The sequence below is a fragment of the Pristiophorus japonicus genome, unplaced genomic scaffold, assembly GCF_044704955.1.
Source record: "Pristiophorus japonicus isolate sPriJap1 unplaced genomic scaffold, sPriJap1.hap1 HAP1_SCAFFOLD_390, whole genome shotgun sequence".
Taxonomy (NCBI): Eukaryota; Metazoa; Chordata; class Chondrichthyes; family Pristiophoridae; genus Pristiophorus; species Pristiophorus japonicus.
The window spans coordinates 151,484-169,492 of NW_027253761.1; the positions used below are offsets into that span (position 1 = coordinate 151,484).

The following is an 18,009-nucleotide window of genomic DNA, read 5'->3' on the forward strand; positions in this document are numbered from 1 at the left end:
CCGCACTGTCGGAGGGGCAGTACTGAGCGAGTGCCGAACTGTCGGAGGGGCAGTACTGAGGGAGCACCGCACTGTAGGAGGGGCAGTACTGAGGGAGAGCCGCACTGTCGGAGGGGCAGTACTGAGGGAGCGCCGCACTGTCGGAGGGGCAGTACTGAGGGAGCCCCGCACTGTCGGAGGGGCAGTACTGATGGAGCCCCGCACTGTCGGAGGTGCAGTACTGAGGGAGCGCTGCACTGTAGGAGGGGCAGTACTGAGGGAGCCCCGCACTGTCGGAGGTGCAGTACTGAGGGAGCGCTGCACTGTAGGAGGGGCAGTACTGAGGGAGCCCCACGCTGTCGGAGGGGCAGTACTGAGGGAGCCCCGCACTGTCGGAGTGGCAGTACTGAGGGAGTGCTGCACTGTCGGAGGGGCAGTACTGAGGGAGACCCGCACTGTCGGAGGGGCAGTACTGAGGGAGCCCCGCACTGTCGGAGGGGCAGTACTGAGGGAGCCCCGCACTGTCGGAGGGGCAGTACTGAGGGAGCCCCGCACTGTCGGAGGGGCCCTCTTTCGGATGAGGCATTAAACCGAAATCCTGCTGCTCTCTCAGGTGGAACTGACGATTTTATTTCGAAGAAGAGCAGGGGAGTTCTCTCTGGTGGCCTGAGGCCAATATTTATCCATGAATTTATGGGGCCTATATTTATCTCCGGCTCAAGTCCGAGGTCACAGTCTCCAGGAGAGACGTTAATCTGTGACCCCTCGACCGGTTCCTGTAACTTGGACGGATATTAAAGTTGCTCCGATACTATTGGCGGAAGAGCGGCAGTTTTCCCAGTTTCCCGGCCAAGCTGCCACCCACAGAAAAGAACAGAGGAACTGATTTAAAATTGGATCTTACTGTACATTAAATCACTGCTACTTTTAATGACTTCAGTCACTGCAATCCGAAATAAATCATTCTGCAGGAAGTGACGAAGCGAGAGCTGATTGCAGAAACTGGCTGCTTGCTGTACAAGGCACAATCAGAGGCCGCACCAATCACACTCTCACATTACAGCCCACTCTCTCTGCACTCCACTCCTTGCTTACCTCCCAAGGCTGGTACCTGCTGGTTGGCACAGCACAGCATTACACAGGCAGTGTTACACAGGCAGTGTTACACAGGCACAGGCACAGCATTACACAGGCAGTGTTACACAGGCACAGCATTACACAGGCAGTGTTACACAGGCAGTGTTACACAGGCACAGGCACAGCATTACACAGGCAGTGTTACACAGGCACAGCATTACACAGGCAGTGTTACACAGGCACAGGCACAGCATTACACAGGCAGTGTTACACAGGCACAGCATTACACAGGCAGTGTTACACAGGCACAGGCACAGCATTACACAGGCAGTGTTACACAGGCACAGCATTACACAGGCAGTGTTACACAGGCAGTGTTACACAGGCACAGGCACAGCATTACACAGGCAGTGTTACACAGGCAGTGTTACACAGGCACAGGCACAGCGTTACACAGGCAGTGTTACACAGCACAGTGTTACACAGGCACAGGCACAGCATTACACAGGCACAGCACAGTGTTACACAGGCAGTGTTACACAGCACAGTCTTACACAGGCACAGGCACAGCATTACACAGGCACAGCACAGTGTTACACAGGCAGTGTTACACAGCACAGTCTTACACAGGCACAGGCACAGCATTACACAGGCACATGCACAGCATTACACAGGCACAACACAGTCTTACACAGGCACAGGCACAGCGTTACACAAGCAGTGTTACACAGCACAGCGTTACACAGGCAGTGTTACACAGCACAGTCTTACACAGGCCAGGCACAGCATTACACAGGCACAACACAGTGTTGCACAGGCACAGGCACAGCGTTACACAGACAGCGTTACACAGGCAGTATTACACAGCACAGCGTTACACAGGAAGCTGCTCTGGGCCCAGGCACTGTCCGCCTGCACTCACTCACCTGGTCCCAGCAAGCTCACTGCCCCTTCCCCACCACCCGACAATACCCCCCTGCAGCTCCCACACCGCCCCCTTTGCACCCCGCACCGCCCCACACCACCACTGCCCCCCGTGACCCTTTCCCGGGCCCACAGTCTGGCCCAATGCCAGCAAGCATTGGGTTTTATTATCGAAATAACATCTGCTAATTGTTATCCTGAAGACCCGTGGACGGACTTCCCGAGGCGTGTCACGATTCGATCAGGATACGCCTTTTATTTGGCTCCTTAATTAATCCGTTTTGGAAATTAATCTCAATTAAAACATTCAGAGGGTTTTTGCCCGTTGCACACGGGCTTGACAAGTTGCAGTCGATCTCTGGGACCCCCGGACCCTCTCCCAGCAACCAATCGGCTTTCAGTCTCTGCATCGCCCCTCACCCTGGTCGTGTCCCGGTGACACAGATCACACAACTCTCCCCCAACCCCCAGCCCCAGGGGGATGGGATCCACAGGTACTTCACCCCCCTCCCCTTCCCTCCCTCTCCTCCCGCCCCTCCACCTCCCCATCCCTCCCTTCCACCTCCCCATCCCTCCCCTCTACCTTCCCACGTCCCATCCCTCCCCCCACCTCTTCCCTCCCCCTCCTCCCCCTTCCAATTCCCCTCCACCTTCCCATTCCCCTCCCCCCTCCCCATCCCTCCCCTCTACCTTCCCCCTCCTCTCCCCCCCTTTACCCCAGAATATTCACCAGTTGCCACTGCAGCAGCAGCTTGTTGCCCAGTCATCCAATGGCGTTGTGCTGGCAGTGTTCTGGGAGGGTGTGCCGGCCCACACTGAAGCCCTCGCCCTACAGTCACCTGTCGAGCTGCACATGACCAGCTGCGCTGGGCAGGAACACATCCTGAGATTTCTCCGCCCCTGCAACGCATGCTCAGCCTCTCTTCCCCACTGTCAGCATGTTACAATCAATCGTTACATCAGCTTATCCAGACACTCGCTTTAAAAATTAATACGTTGAATTGACAGAAAGAGATGCGGAATGGATTATAATTACACAGTGTCAGTGTTCACCGTTCACACTGACACCTCCATTAATGTTACCGGAGTCCGCCTGTACATCAGCGATGGGGACAGCAGCTCCATTACCCAAAGTCTTCACTGTCTGACCCACCCCGGGAACACTGGAAGAGCGCCCATGCGACTCTCAACCCCCCCACCCACCGATTACCTCAACACCTCCTGCACTGTTCAGCAACATTTCATTGCTGCCAGTTTTGAGGAATTTGATTTATGAATTGTGGATCACTTCCGCACTGATTGAAGGCCGGTTATCGGGACATTACTGGGGGTGGGGTTCTCCCTGACTGGGGGGCACACTGCCCCAAGTGGAACAGGACATCACGTAGCGATCAGGTGCAATGGCAATGCACCCATGGTAACTAAGAGCATGGCTCCATTAACAGGCTGTGTTCCCATAGTGAATTACTTGGGACTTTCCCATTGGGTGGAACTGGGGGTCAAGGACAGAGGGACAGAGCTGGGGGGTCAAGGACAGAGGGACAGAGCTGGGGGGTCAAGAACTGACCGTCAGACTGGACAGGCCCAGGCCAGGCGTCTCCTTTAACACCAGAAGCAGAAGTTATCAAGAAAAAAATCTTAATTTTAAAAGCAGCAAATGACTGAATGGGTAAATGCCTCAATGGCGTGGAGTTGAGGAATATCAGCCATGATCTCATTGAATGCAGGGTAGGCTTGAGGGGCAAAAATGGCCTACTCCTGCTCCTATTTCTTATGTTCTCATTCAGTGTGGGACTGAGCCCCGGGGAGTGGGAGGGGGAGGAGGGCCCGGTGTGTGGCTGAGCCCCGGGGAGGGGGAGGGGGGCCCGGTGTGGGACTGAGCCCCGGGGAGCGGGGCCAGGTGTGGGACTGAGCCCCGGGGAGCAGCAAGGTCCCATCCCCAGACTATGCCACTGATCTCAGTCAGGACAGTGTTAGCAGTGGTATCGCTGGCCTCAGCACCCTGGGTTAGAGAGAGGGGAAATCAGCCAGGGTTCCTGCTCCTGATCACTGCCCAGTGACCCCTGGGTTAGAGAGAGGGGAAATCAGCCAGGGTTCCTGCTCCTGATCACTGCCCAGTGACCCCTGGGTTAGAGAGAGGGGAAATCAGCCAGGGTTCCTGCTCCTGATCACTGCCCAGTGACCCCTGGGTTAGAGAGAGGGGAAATCAGCCAGGGTTCCTGCTCCTGATCACTGCCCAGTGACCCCTGGGTTAGAGAGAGGGGAAATCAGCCAGGGTTCCTGCTCCTGATCACTGCCCAGTGACCCCTGGGTTAGAGAGAGAGGGGAAATCAGCCAGGGTTCCTGCTCCTGATCACTGCCCAGTGACCCCTGGTTTAGAGAGAGGGGAAATCAGCCAGGGTTCCTGCTCCTGATCCCTGCCCAGTGACCCCGGCTGGACGAGATGGATCCGAGCTGTAATCTCAGCCCCCGACCCACGTAGCGATTGGCCCTCACTGTGTGGGCCTCTGGGTCCCATTGGTTGAGGTAGCAGTGGGTATCGAGCTGTCCTGGTCTGTCCTTTCTCGGTACGTTAAATCCCCTCCCACCTCCCCGACACGCTGTGAATGTGGAGCGAAGCGAAGGGACGTGAATTAAACCAATCGAAACGCTGCACTGTGGAGCGGCCTGTGTGATCTCAGTGTGGATTATTGTGTAATAAGCTGCATGTCACCCATTGCCTCCGCAAGCCAGCCCAGCACTCGTCCCTTAGCCTAACTAGACACACCTCTGAAGTCTGCGCCCATACCTTCCCGCTTCATCCCCATGGCGAGGCACTTCTGGTAACGGCAGTACTGACAGCGGTTGCGCTGTCGCTTGTCGATGGTACAGTCCTTGCAGTCACGGCAAGTGTAGGTAAGGTCTTTGCGCACCGTGCGCTTGAAGAACCCTTTGCAACCCTCACAGCTGTAAACGCCGTAATGTTTGCCTGGAGTGAGGGAAAGATTGTGACATTGTTCATCCTGCAGCTGGCTGTTTGCACAATGTGAACATCCGCATCATAGCTTACACCCCGTGAACCCCCTCTCCCCATGAACCCATCTCCCTCCTATCCCCCTCTCCCCATGAATCCCCTCTCTCCCTCCCCTCTCCCCCCCTCCCAGTGAACCCCCTCTCCCCGATCCCCCTTTCCCCGTGAACCCCCTTCCCCCATGAACCCCCTCTCCCTAATCCCCCTCTCCCCATGATCCCTCTCTCCGCCCTCTTCCCCTCTCCCCATGAACCCCCTCTCCCAGTGAACCCCTCTCCCAGTGAACCCCTCTCCCAGCAAACCGTCTCCCCACAAACCCCCTCTCCCCGATCCCCCTCTCCCCATGAACCCCCTCTCCCAGTGAACCCCCTCTCCCCGCGAACTCCGTCTTTACCCAGAGAGGGGACTGAATGGGAAAAGGGGGTCACTGTCTCGCCCCTCCCCGAGGGTACACTCGCCCCTCCCCGAGGGTACACTGCCCCTCCCCGGGGGTACACTGCCCCTCCCCGAGAGTACACTGCCCCTCCCCGAGAGTACACTGCCCCTCCCCGGGGGTACACTGCCCCTCCCCGAGGGTACACTGCCACTCCCCGAGAGTACACTGCCCCTCCCCGAGGGTACACTGCCTCTTGCCCCTCCCTGGGGGTACACTGCCCCTCCCCGGGGGTACACTGCCCCTCCCCGAGGGTACACTGCCCCTCCCTGGTGGTACACTGCCCCTCCCCGGGGGTACACTGCCCCTCCCCGAGGGTACACTCGCCCCTCCCTGGGGGTACACGGCCCCTCCCTGGGGGTACACTGCCCCTCCCTGGGGGTACACTGCCCCGCCCTGGGGTGCAGCCCATCCTGGGCAGGGTGAGGATGAGCGGAGTGAGCGATGAGAGGGATGAGCAGACACGCACGTACCTGAAGACCTGTCCCCACAAATGGCGCAGATGTGTTTGGTGAGTGAGAGCGAGCAGTTTGAGGAGTGCGGCGACAGTTTAAGCACACCATTCATTCCCAAAGGTGGTTTTACATCCTCCGTGCTGCTGACTGAGTTCATGGGCGAGTTCATCTGTAACACCACAACGGGTAACGTCAGAAATCATATCGCGACCCGCGCTGCTCCCTCCCCTCCCCATACTCACCCCCAGACACCCCCTCCCCCAGACACCTCCTCCCCCACCAGACACCACCCCCCCCAGACACCCCCTCCCCCAGACACCTCCTCCTCCCCCCCAGACACCTCCCCCTCCCCCCCAGACACCTCCACCCCCCCCCCTCCAGACACCTCCCCCCCCCCAGACACCTCCCCCTCCCAGACACCTCCCCCTCCCAGACCCCTCCCCCCCCAGACACCTCCACCCCCCCCCCCTCAGTCACCTCCCCCTCCCCCCAGACACCTCCCCCCAGACACCTCCCACCCCTCTGCAGACACCTCCCCCCCCCCGAGATACCCCCCTCAGTCACCTCCCCCTCCCCCCAGACACCTCCCCCCCAGACACCTCCCCCCCCAGACACCTCCCACCCCTCTGCAGACACCTCCCCCCCCCCCGAGATACCCCCCTCAGTCACCTCCCCCTCCCCCCCAGACACCTCCCCCCCCTCAGACACCTTCCCCTCCCCACCACTCACCCCTCACCCCCTCTCACATCCCCTCCCCTCGCACCTCCCCTCCCCTACTCACACCTCCTTCCCTCGCCCCCTCTCACACCATTTCCCCCTCCCCTCGGCCCCCTCACACCCCCTCCCCTTCCTGCCACTCGTCCCTCTCACACCCCCTCCCCTCGCCCCCTTTCACACTCTGTCAAAGTGAAACATGGAAACCAGCCAATAAAGAGTCAATAAGCATCACAGCACAGAGGGTTAACAGTGGGCAGGGAGGGTGCTGTCAGCCTGTGACCCCTCATACTGGGGCACGGGGAACAGGGACTCCTCACGCTGGGGCACGGGGCCCAGGGACTCCTCACGCTGGGGCACGGGGCCCAGGGACCCCTCACACTGGGGCATGGGGCCCAGGGACCCCTCACACTGGGGCCCAGGAACCCCTCACACTGGGGCATGGGGCCCGGGGGACCCCTCACACTGGGGCCCAGGGACTCCTCACACTGGGGCATGGGGCTCGGCCCACATTCTGTGCTTTGTGTGGGGTTAGATGATGACATGGTGGTAGGGTCACAGTGCTCGGTGTAGAGGGGGGTAGGGTCACAGTGCCCGGTGTAGAGGGGGGTAGGGTCACAGTGCCCGGTGTAGAGGGGGGTAGGGTCACAGTGCCCGGTGTAGAGGGGGGTAGGGTCACAGTGCTCGGTGTAGAGGGGGGTAGGGTCACAGTGCCTGGTGTAGAGGGGGGTAGGGTCACAGTGCCCGGTGTAGAGGGGTGATAGGGTCACAGTGCCCGGTGTAGAGGGGTGGTAGGGTCATAGTGCCTGGTGTAGAGGGGGGTAGGGTCACAGTGCCCGGTGTAGAGGGGGGTAGGGTCACAGTGCCCGGTGTAGAGGGGGGTAGGGTCACAGTGCCCGGTGTAGAGGAGGGTAGGGTCACAGTGCCCGGTGTAGAGGGGGGTAGGGTCACAGTGCCCGGTGTAGAGGGGTGGTTCGGTGCGGGGAAATCAGCCAGCCTCCCAGCTCCTGATCGCTGTCCATGGCCACCACATCAGGCCCAAGGCAGAATTGTCCTAAGCTCACACAGGTGGAGTGACTGTTTAGGTGAGGTACTGGCAGGAAGATAGTTTCCTCAGGAACTTTACCCCACTGTGTGCGGGGGGGGGGGGTCACCGGGCCCCGTGCCCCAGTGTGAGGGGTCCCCGGGCCCCATGCCCCAGTGTGAGGGGTCCCCGGGCCCCATGCCCCAGTGTGAGGGTTCCCTGGGCCCCGTGCCCCAGTGTGAGGGTTCCCTGGGCCCCGTGCCCCAGTGTGAGGGTTCCCTGGGCCCCGTGCCCCAGTGTGAGGGTTCCCTGGGCCCCGTGCCCCAGTGTGAGGGTTCCCTGGGCCCCGTGCCCCAGTGTGAGGGGTCCCCGGGCCCTGTGCGCCAGTGTGAGGGGTCCCCAGGCCCCGTGCCCCAGTGTGAGGGGTCCCCGGGCCCCGTGCCCCAGTGTGAGGGGTCCCCGGGCCCCGTGTCCCAGTGTGAGGGGTCCCCGGGCCCCATGCCCCAGTGTGACAGAGACCCTGGGGGGAAATTTACCCAACAGCATTGGAGAAACCCCAGGAAAATGCCCAGCTCAGCCCTCTCATCGTCACAACACAGCGAGTCTTGGGGATCACTGGCTGCAGTGTCAGAGGGCAGCCTGCCACTCCCCAGGGGCCCATTACACAATGCTGTTCCTACACTAAGCCCCTGTACACAATAAGCACTTCAGAAGCTGTTACAATTCATTCACATTCCCCGAACAAACAGTTCATTGCGGCAGCTCAGCAACGCGGTGCATTCCAGCCTACGTGGGATACAAACACCCCGAGCTTGAACCAGGGGACATTCCGTCACCAATTCACAGAATATCAGCTCTCTACAAAGGAAACTTCGCAGCTCAATTGTTTCAGTATCTCACTGGGTCTCGCAATGTCCCACTCCACGCATCATCCTGTACCTGCCCTGGGAGTGTTTGATGGGACAGTGTAGAGGGAGTTTTACTCTATATCTAACCCCCTGTACCTGCCCTGGGAGTGTTTGATGGGACATGTAGAGGGAGCTTTACTCTGTATCTAACCTCCTGTACCTGCCCTGGGAGTGTTTGATGGGACAGTGTAGAGCTTTCTTTACTCTGTATCTAATTCCTCTCCAAACTCCTTCAACTTGTTATTGTCTCTGACATCTGTGCCAATCTTTCCCCCCGCACCATGTCTGAATCGCTCCCATCAGATTTCCGGCCCTACAGCAGCACAGAAACACCCCGAACCAAAGTCTCACAGGACATTGTCTGTGCCTGTGACCACGGTACAAGTCCCCTCCTCATTCTCTCTGCAGATTCTGACACAATCGACCATGCCTTCCTGCTCTAACTCCTGTCACCTGTGACCCAGCTCAGTCAGACTACCCTGTCAGCAAGGCTTCTGGCAAGCTCCCACAGGGCAGGCTGATCCAAAAAGTAAAAGACCATGGGAGAGGGGCAAATTGGATCCAAAATTGACTCAGAGACAGGAAGCAAAGAGTAATGGTTGAGGGGAGCTTTTGTAACTGGAAGGTTGTTTCCAGTGGGGTTCCACTGGGCTCAGTACTCAGTGACCCTTGCTTTTTGTAGTATATATTAATGATTTAGACTTAAATGTGAGAGGCGTGATTAAGAAATTTGCAGGTGATACAAAAATTGGCGGTGTGGTTGACAGTGAGGTGGAAAGCTTCAGACTGCAGAAAGATATCGATGGGCTGGTCATTTGGGCAGAAAAGTGGCAAATGGAATTCAATCTGTAAAAGTGTGAGGTAATACATTTGGGGAGGGGCAACAAGGCAGGTGACTACACATTGAATGGGAGGATACGAAGAGGTGTGAAGGAACAGAGGGACCTGGGAGTGCAGGTCCACAGATCCCTGAAGGTGGCAGGCCAGGTCGATAAGGTGGTTAAGAAGGCATACGGAATACTTGTCTATATTAGCCGAGGCATAGAATACAAGATCAGGGAGGTTATGCTTGAACTGTATAAAACACTGGTTAGGCCACAGCTGGAGTACTGCGTGCAGTTCTGGTCACCACATTACAGGAAAGATGTGATTGCACTGGAGAGGGTGCAGAGGAGATTTACAAGGATGTTGCCAGGACTGGAAAACTTTAGCTATGAGGAAACATTGGTTGCTGGAGTTGGTTTCCTTGGAAAAGAAAAGGCCGAGGGGAGATTTAATTGAGGTGTATAAAATTATGAGGGGCCTGGATAGAGTGGATAGGATGGACCTATTTCCCTTAGCAGAGAGGTCAACAACCAGGGGGCATAGATTTAAAGCAGTTGGTAGGAGGTTTAGAGGGGATTTGAGGGGAAATGTCTTCACCCAGAGGGTGGTGGGGGTCTGGAACTCACGGCCTGAAAGGGTGGTAGAGGCAGAAACCCTCAACACATTTAAAAAGTACTTGGATGTGCAGTTAAAGTGCCGTAACCTGCAGGGCTACGGACCGAGAGCTGGAAAGTGGGATTAGGCTGGGTAGCTCTTGGTCGGCCGGCGCGGACACGATGGGCCGAATGGCCTCCTTCCGTGCTGTAAATGTCTATTGTTCTCTGATACCCTCACCTGGTTCCACTGTCACCTAACCAACACTCAGCTGCAGAGGCGGTAAGTTCCTTATTACCGAGGGTCTGCACACTCCCTCACCGATGTTACCCCGCGATCACTCGGGTGGATATAGAACCTCAATATTACACAATACCCCAGAGTGTGGACATCACTGGATTATATTGCCCCCTGTCCCTGGAGTACTATCTAGTATAAATAGAATCATACAAATCATAGCTTCATTACAGCACAGAAGGCCATTCGGCCCGTCGAGCCAGTGCCGGCTCTCTGCAAAAGCCCCTCAGCCAGTCCCCCTCCCCCGCCCTTTCCCCAGAGCCCTGCAATTTCTTTTCCTTCAGATACTGATCCAATTCCCTTTTGAAAGCCACGATTGAGTCTGCCTCCACCTCCCTCTCAGGCCGTGTATCCCAGAACCGAACCACTCGCTACGTAAAAACATTTTCCCTCATGTCGTCTTTGGTTCTTCTGCCAATCGCCTTAAATCTGTGTCCTCTGATCCTCGACCCTTCCACCAATGGGAAAAGTTTCTCTCGATCTACTCTGTCCAGACCCCTCATGATTTTGAACACCTTGATCAAATCTCCTCTCAACTTTCTCTGCTCCAAGGGGAACAACCCCAGCTTCTCCAGTCTATCCCCGTCACTGAAGTCCCTCATCCCTGGAACCATTCTCGTCAATCCCCTCCGCACCCTCTCTAAGGCCTTCACATCCTTCCTAAAGTGTGGTGCCCAGAATTGGACACAATACTCCAGTTGAGGCTAAACCAGTGACTTCTACAGGTCCATCATAACTTCCTTGCTTTTGTAGTCTATGCCTCTATTTATGAAGCCCAGGATCCTGGAAGCTTTTTGAACCACTTTCTAAACCTGCCCTGCCACTTTCAACAATCTGTGCACATATACCCCAGGTCTCTCTGTCCATGTACCTCCTGTAAGATTGTACCCTTTAGTTTATATTGCCTCTCCTTGTTCTTCCTACCAAAATGTTTCACTTCACAGTTTTCTGTGTTAAATGTCATCTGCCCCGTGCTCGCCCATTCCAGCAGCCTGTCTGTGTCCTCCTGAAGTCTATCCCTCTCCTGCTCACTGTTCATTGTAGTCCCAAGTTTTGTGTCATCTGCAAATTCTGAAACCGTGCCCTGTACACCCACATCCAAGTCATTGATATACATCAAGAAAAGCAGTGGTCCCAGTCCCGACCCCTGGGGAACACCACTGTATACCTTCCTCCAGTCCCAGAAACAACTGTTCACCACTACTCTCTGTTCCCTGTCACTGAGCCAATCCCGTATCTATGCTGCCACTGTCCCTTTTATTCCACGGGCTTCACCTTTGCTGTAAGCCTATCATGTGGCACTTTGTCAAAAGCCTTTTGGAAATCCATGTAGACCACGTCATACGCATTACCCTCATCAACCCTCTCTGTTACCTCATCAAAAAACTCGATCAAGTTGGTTAAACACGATTTGCCTTTCACAAATCCGTGCTGACTTTCCTTAATTAATCCACATTTGTCCAAGTGACTGTTAATTTTGTCTCTGATTATTGTTTCTAAAAGCTTCCCCACTGCCGAGGTTAAACTGACCGGCCAGTAGTTGCTGGGTTTATCTTTATACCCTTTTTTGAACAAGGGTGTAACATTTGCAATTCTCCAGCCCTCTGGCACCAGCCCTGTATCTATGGAGGATTGGGGGATTAGAGCCAGTACCGCCGCGATATCTACCTTCACTTCCCTCAGCATCGCATCCCATCCGGTCCTGGTGACTTTTCTATTTTAAGCGCAGCCCGCCTTTCTAGTACCTCGTCTTTATCAATTTTTATCCCAAACAGTATCTCAACGATCTCCTCTTTCATTATAACTTTCGCAGCACAAGATCTTCCTTGGAGAAGACAGATGCAAAGCACTCATTACATACCTCAGCCATACCCTCTACCTCCACGCATCGGTCTCCATTTTGGTTCCTAATCGGCCCCACCCCTCCTCTTACTACCCGTTAGCTATTTATATGTTGATAGAAGACATTTGAATTTCCTTTTATGTTCGCTGCCATTCTATTCTCTCTCTTTGCTCTTATTTTCTTTTTCACTTCCCCTCTGAACTTTCGCTATTCTGCCTGAATTCAGTTCGGAGAGTCTTTGTGTACACAGACAGTTATTGTGTACACACCGATTCTAACAGGCGAGGCAATCATTCCTGAGACTTCCTGCTGCAGTACAGCGGGACCTGGGGGTACTTGTGCATGAAACACAAAAGGATAGTATGCAGGTACAGCAAGTGATCAGGAAGGCCAATGGAATCTTGGCCTTTATTGCAAAGGGGATGGAGTACAAAAGCAGGGAAGTCTTGCTCCAGTTATACAGGGTATTGGTGAGGCCACACCTGGAGTACTGCGTGCAGTTTTGGTTTCTATATCTACGAAAGGATATATTTGCTTTGGAGGCTGTTCAGAGAAGGTTCACTCGGTTGATTCCGGGGATGAGGGGGTTGACTTATGAGCAAAGGTTGAGGAGGTTGGGCCTCTACTCATTGGAATTCAGAAGAATGAGAGGTGATCTTATCGAAACGTATAAAATAATGAGGGGGCTCGACAAGGTGGATGCAGAGAGGATGTTCCCACTGATGGGGGAGACTAGAACTAGGAGGTATAGTCTCAGAATAAAGGGCCACCCATTTAAAACTGAGGTGAGAAGAAATTTCTTCTGAGTGTTGTAAATCTGTGGAATTCTCTGCCCCAGAGAGCTGTGGAGGCTGGGTCATTGAATATATTTAAGCTGGAGAGAGACAGATTTTTGAGCGATAAGGGAGTAAAGGGTTATGGGGAGCGGGCGGGGAAGTGGAGCTGAGTCCATGATCGGATCAGCCATGATTTTATTGAATGGCGGAGCAGGCTCGAGGGGCCGTATGGCCGACTCCTGCTCCTATTTCTTATGTTGTTGCGTACTGGGCTGAGGTACAGGGGTTCCAGTCTAGCATTACATGCCGGGTTCTAGTCTAGCATTACATGCCGGGTTCCAGTCTAGGATTACATGCCGGGTTCCAGTCTAGCATTACATGCCGGGTTCCAGTCTAGCATTACATGCCGGGTTCCAGTCTAGCATTACATGCCGGGTTCCAGTCTAGCATTACATGCCGGGTTCCAGTCTAGCATTACATGCCGGGTTCCAGTCTAGCATTACATGCCAGCTTTCACCTATCATACTGGTGAACTCAACAGCAGGCACCGGCTGCCCACTCACAGGTTGCTGGCTTGTCGGTAGACACTGCTTAAAGATGGGAGGAAGGACCATGTAGATCAGCCCATCGTGCCTGTGCTGATCCAATCAGTCCCACTCCCCTGCTTTATGTCAGTAATCCTGTCAGTTCCTCCAGCACCCGTCCAACCCCCTTTTACAATTATCGCTGGAACCAGTTCCCACTTCATTTCTCCCGATCTCCCCTCTCGATCTTTAACCCATGATTTGGAATTGATGCCCTCTGGTTACTGACCCACTCGCCAAAGGGAATAGTTTTCTCTCTCGACTCTGTCAAAACCTCTCATCATCTTGAAAACCTCTATTAGGTCACCTCGTCACCTCCTCTGTCCTGAGGAGAATACTCCCAACTTTACCAACTTATCCTCAGAACTGGAGCCCCTCATCCCTGGGAACACCCTGGTAAACCCCCTCTGCACCCTCTCGAAGGCCTTTACATCTTTCCTGAAGTGCGGGTCCCAGGATTATCTCCCATTCTCCCGCTGAGGCCCAACCAGTGGTTTATAAAGTTTTAGCCGGATCGCTTTGCTGTTATGTTCTGTGGCTCGGTTTACAAACTCAGTGGCCCGCGTGCACTTTAACCACATGGTCAGCTTGCCCAGACACCTTGAAGGGTCCATGTATATGCACACCAAGGTCTCTCTGCTCACCGACACGTTTCTAAGTCGCGCCCATTAAAATGCAGAAGAATCCCAGACACCGAAATAGCGTGACAAGCTGGTGACTTGGATCTGTGCCCAGAGATCCGAGCCGAAAAGATCAAGTTCCCAACTGGGTGTGTGGCTCAATGGCCCAGAATCGAGGAGCTGACAATGGGCAAATTGCAGCAATTGAAACTGCCAACTTCACAAAGCGCTTCAGTGACTCAGTGTAAGAGAGATGGATTGCAGGAGTCAGCTCCCTCACACTGCCGACTGTCGGGGAAGTATCACAGAGCACCAACCACTATCCCAACACACCAAACCACTTCCCATTTCAGCACTGCACAAAGTTCAAAGCCGCCAAAACGACTTTCCACTCGCTTCTGCTGGACAGAGTCCAGGTTTGGTTTGAGAGGTGCCAGGTATTGAAGATCACAAGCAAAGGGAAGCTCAACCATCTCCCCGGGACTGCCAACAGAAACACCAGCATCAAGTCCTCCACCATTAACATTCGGAGTGGAAGGAGAGAGAGAGGTAGGGAGGGAGAGGGAGAGAGAGAGAGAGAGAGGGAGGTAGGGAGGGAGAGGGAGAGAGAGAGGGAGAGAGGGAGAGAGAGAGAGAGGGAGAGAGAGAGGGAGAGAGGGAGAGAGAGAGAGAGGGAGAGAGAGAGGGAGATAGAGAGAGAGGGAGGGAGAGAGAGAGGGAGGGAGAGAGGGAGGGAGGGAGGAAGGGAGAGAGGGCAGAGGGGGGGAAGAGAGAGAGGGAGGGAAGGAGGGAGGGCGGGAGGGGGGAGAGAGAGAGGGAGGGAAGGAGGGAGGGCGGGGGGGGAGAGAGAGAGGGAGGGAAGGAGGGAGGGTGGGAGTGGGGGGAGAGAGAGAGGGAGGGAAGGAGGGAGGGCGGGTGGGGGGGAGAGAGAGAGAGGGAGGGCGGGAGGGGGGGAGAGAGAGAGGGAGGGAAGGAGGGAGGGCGGGGTCACCACCTGAGCGGGAACAAGATGTGAGCGACCCGCGCAGTGTCTCCCAGATTGGTGCACAGTGTCGCAGGCTCACAGCTCGGAGGAAGCATGGGTCAATGCTCAGCTCCTGAACCCTGAGCCCTGAAACAGGAACACTGCGGCCGCTGTATGTACTGATGGTTAGGGTGCAGAGTCAGGGTCCCATCATCGCCACCTCTTCCCTTACCGAGAAAGACTGGGGTCATCTGTGCACACTTCCAGTCTCCACATTATAAAAAGGATATCGAGGCATGGGAGAGGGTGCAGACTAGAATCATATCAGAACTGAGCGGTTATGTCTATAAAGAAAGACTTGAATTTATATAGCGCCTTTTACGACCACTGAACATTCCAAAGCGCTTTACAGCCAATGAAGTACTTTTGGAGTGTAGTCACTGTTGTAATGTGGGAAACGTGGCAGGCAATTTCCGCACAGCAAGCTCCCACACACAACAATGTGATAATGACCAGATCATCTGTTTTAGTGATGTTGATTGAGGGATAAATATTGGCCCCAGGACACCGGGGAGAACTCCCCTGCTCTTCTTCAAAATAGTGCCGTGGGATCTTTTACCTTTAATGCATCTGTTCTATTCACCTCAACTACTGCCTATGGTAATGACTTCCACCTAATACATGAGCGAGCAGACCGTTTAATGTTGCATCTGAAAGACGGTGTCTCAGACAGTGCAGCACTCCCTCAGTTCTGCGCTGGAGCGTCAGCTTAGATTTCTGTGCTCAAGTCTATCAGGAAAGACTGAACATGCTGGGGCTCACTCCTCTCGAAACGAGAAGGCTGAGGGGTGAGCTGATAGAGGCCTTTACAATTATGAAAGGGGTTCGATAGGGTAGATGTAGAGAAGGTGTTTCCCCCTGTGGGGGAGACCAGAACTGGGGGCCATCAATATCAGACAGTCACTAATAAACCCAATGGGGAATTCAGGAGAAACTTCTTTACCCAGAGAGTGGTGAGAATGTGGAACTCGCTGCCACAGGGAGGGGTTGAGGTGAATTGTATCGATGCATTTAAGGGGAAGCTGGATAAACACATGGGGGAGAGAGGAAGGATATATTGACGGAGTGAGATGAGGAGGGGAGGGAGGAGGCTGGTGTGGAGCATAAACCCTGGCAAGGAGCAGTGGGGCCCAGTGGCCTGTTTCAGCTCTAAATACCGTCTGACACTGTGTAATTTACAGCGTGCTTTCCCTGCCCAGCCCACAGCAACTTATTCTGCACAGTGGGAGGATGAAAGCCGGCCGCTTCCAAGGTTATAGAGCTCACTGCCCCACCGCCCCTCACTGCCCCACTGCCCCTCACTGCCCCTCATTGCCCCACTGCCCCACTGCCCCACACTGCCCCACTGCCCCTCACTGACCCACTGCCCCTCCACTGCCCCTCACTGCCCCACTGCCCCTCACTGCTCCAATGCCCCTCATTGCCCCACTGCCCCTCACTGCCCCACTGCCCCTCACTGCCCCACCGCCCCTCACTGCCCCTCACTGCCCCACTGCCCCTCATTGCCCTCACTGCCCCTCCGCCCCTCACTGCCCCACTGCCCCACTGCCCCTCACTGCCCTCACTGCCCCACTGCCCCTCACTGCCCCTCACTGCCCCACTGCCCCTCACTGCCCTCACTGCCCCACTGCCCCTCACTGCCCCACTGCCCCTCACTGCCCCACTGCCCCTCACTGCCCCACTGCCCCCCACTGCCCCTCACTGCCCCACCGCCCCTCACTGCCCCACTGCCCCTCACTGCCCCACTGCCCCTCATTGCCCCACTGCCCCTCACTGCCCCACTGCCCCTCACTGCCCCACCGCCCCTCACTGCCCCTCACTGCCCCACTGCCCCTCATTGCCCTCACTGCCCCTCCGCCCCTCACTGCCCCACTGCCCCACTGCCCCTCACTGCCCTCACTGCCCCACTGCCCCTCACTGCCCCACTGCCCCTCACTGCCCCTCACTGCCCCACTGCCCCTCACTGCCCTCACTGCCCCACTGCCCCTCACTGCCCCACTGCCCCTCACTGCCCCACTGCCCCTCACTGCCCCACTGCCCCCCACTGCCCCTCACTGCCCCACTGCCCCTCACTGCCCCACTGCCCCTCACTGCCCTCACTGCCCCACTGAGCCTCACTGCCCCACTGCCCCTCACTGCCCCACTGCCCCTCACTGCCCCTCACTGCCCCACTGCCCCACTGCCCCTCACTGCCCCACTGCCCCTCACTGCCCTCACTGCCCCTCACTGCCTCACTGCCCCTCACTGCCCCACTGTCCCACTGCCCCTCCGCCCCTCACTGCCCCACTGCCCCTCACTGCCCCTCACTGCCTTCACTGCCCCACTGCCCCTCACTGCCCCACTGCCCCTCACTGCCCCACTGCCCCTCACTGCCCCTCACTGCCCCACTGCCCCTCACTGCCCCACTGCCCCTCATTGCCCCACTGCCCCTCACTGCATCACTGCCCCTCACTGCCTCACTGCCCCTCACTGCCCCACTGCCTCTCACTGCCCCTCACTGCCCTCACTGCCCCACTGCCCCTCACTGCCCCACTGCCCCTCACTGCCCCACTGCCCCTCACTGCCCCTCACTGCCCTCACTGCCCCACTGCCTCTCACTGCCCCACTGCCCCTCACTGCCCCTCACTGCCTCACTGCCCCACTGCCCCTCACTGCCCCTCACTGCCCCTCACTGCCCCACTGCCCCTCACTGCCCCACTGCCCCTCACTGCCCCTCACTGCCCTCACTGCCCCACTGCCCCTCACTGCCCCTCACTGCCCCACCGCCCCTCACTGCCCCTCACTGCCCCACTGCCCCACTGCCCCTCACTGCCCCACTGCCCCTCACTGCCCTCACTGCCCCACTGCCCCTCACTGCCCCTCACTGCCCTCACTGCCCTCACTGCCCCACTGAGCCTCACTGCCCCACTGCCCCTCACTGCC

At 56.5% G+C, this 18,009-nt stretch overlaps 1 protein-coding gene across 3 annotated transcripts in view; it reads right to left on the reverse strand.

The window, feature by feature from the left end:
- LOC139250562 (retinoic acid receptor RXR-alpha) overlaps positions 1-18,009 on the reverse strand; it is a 235,323-nt gene that overhangs the window by 25,812 nt on the left and 191,502 nt on the right. For 2 of the 3 annotated variants that reach the window (XM_070872952.1, XM_070872954.1), the window contains 2 exons: positions 5,897-6,047; positions 4,748-4,948 (listed from right to left, as the gene is read on the reverse strand). In XM_070872952.1, coding sequence (XP_070729053.1) covers positions 4,748-4,948; positions 5,897-6,047 — 352 coding nt within the window. The remainder of the gene's footprint in view (positions 1-4,747; positions 4,949-5,896; positions 6,048-18,009) is intronic. The other variant, XM_070872953.1, reaches the window with a different exon arrangement.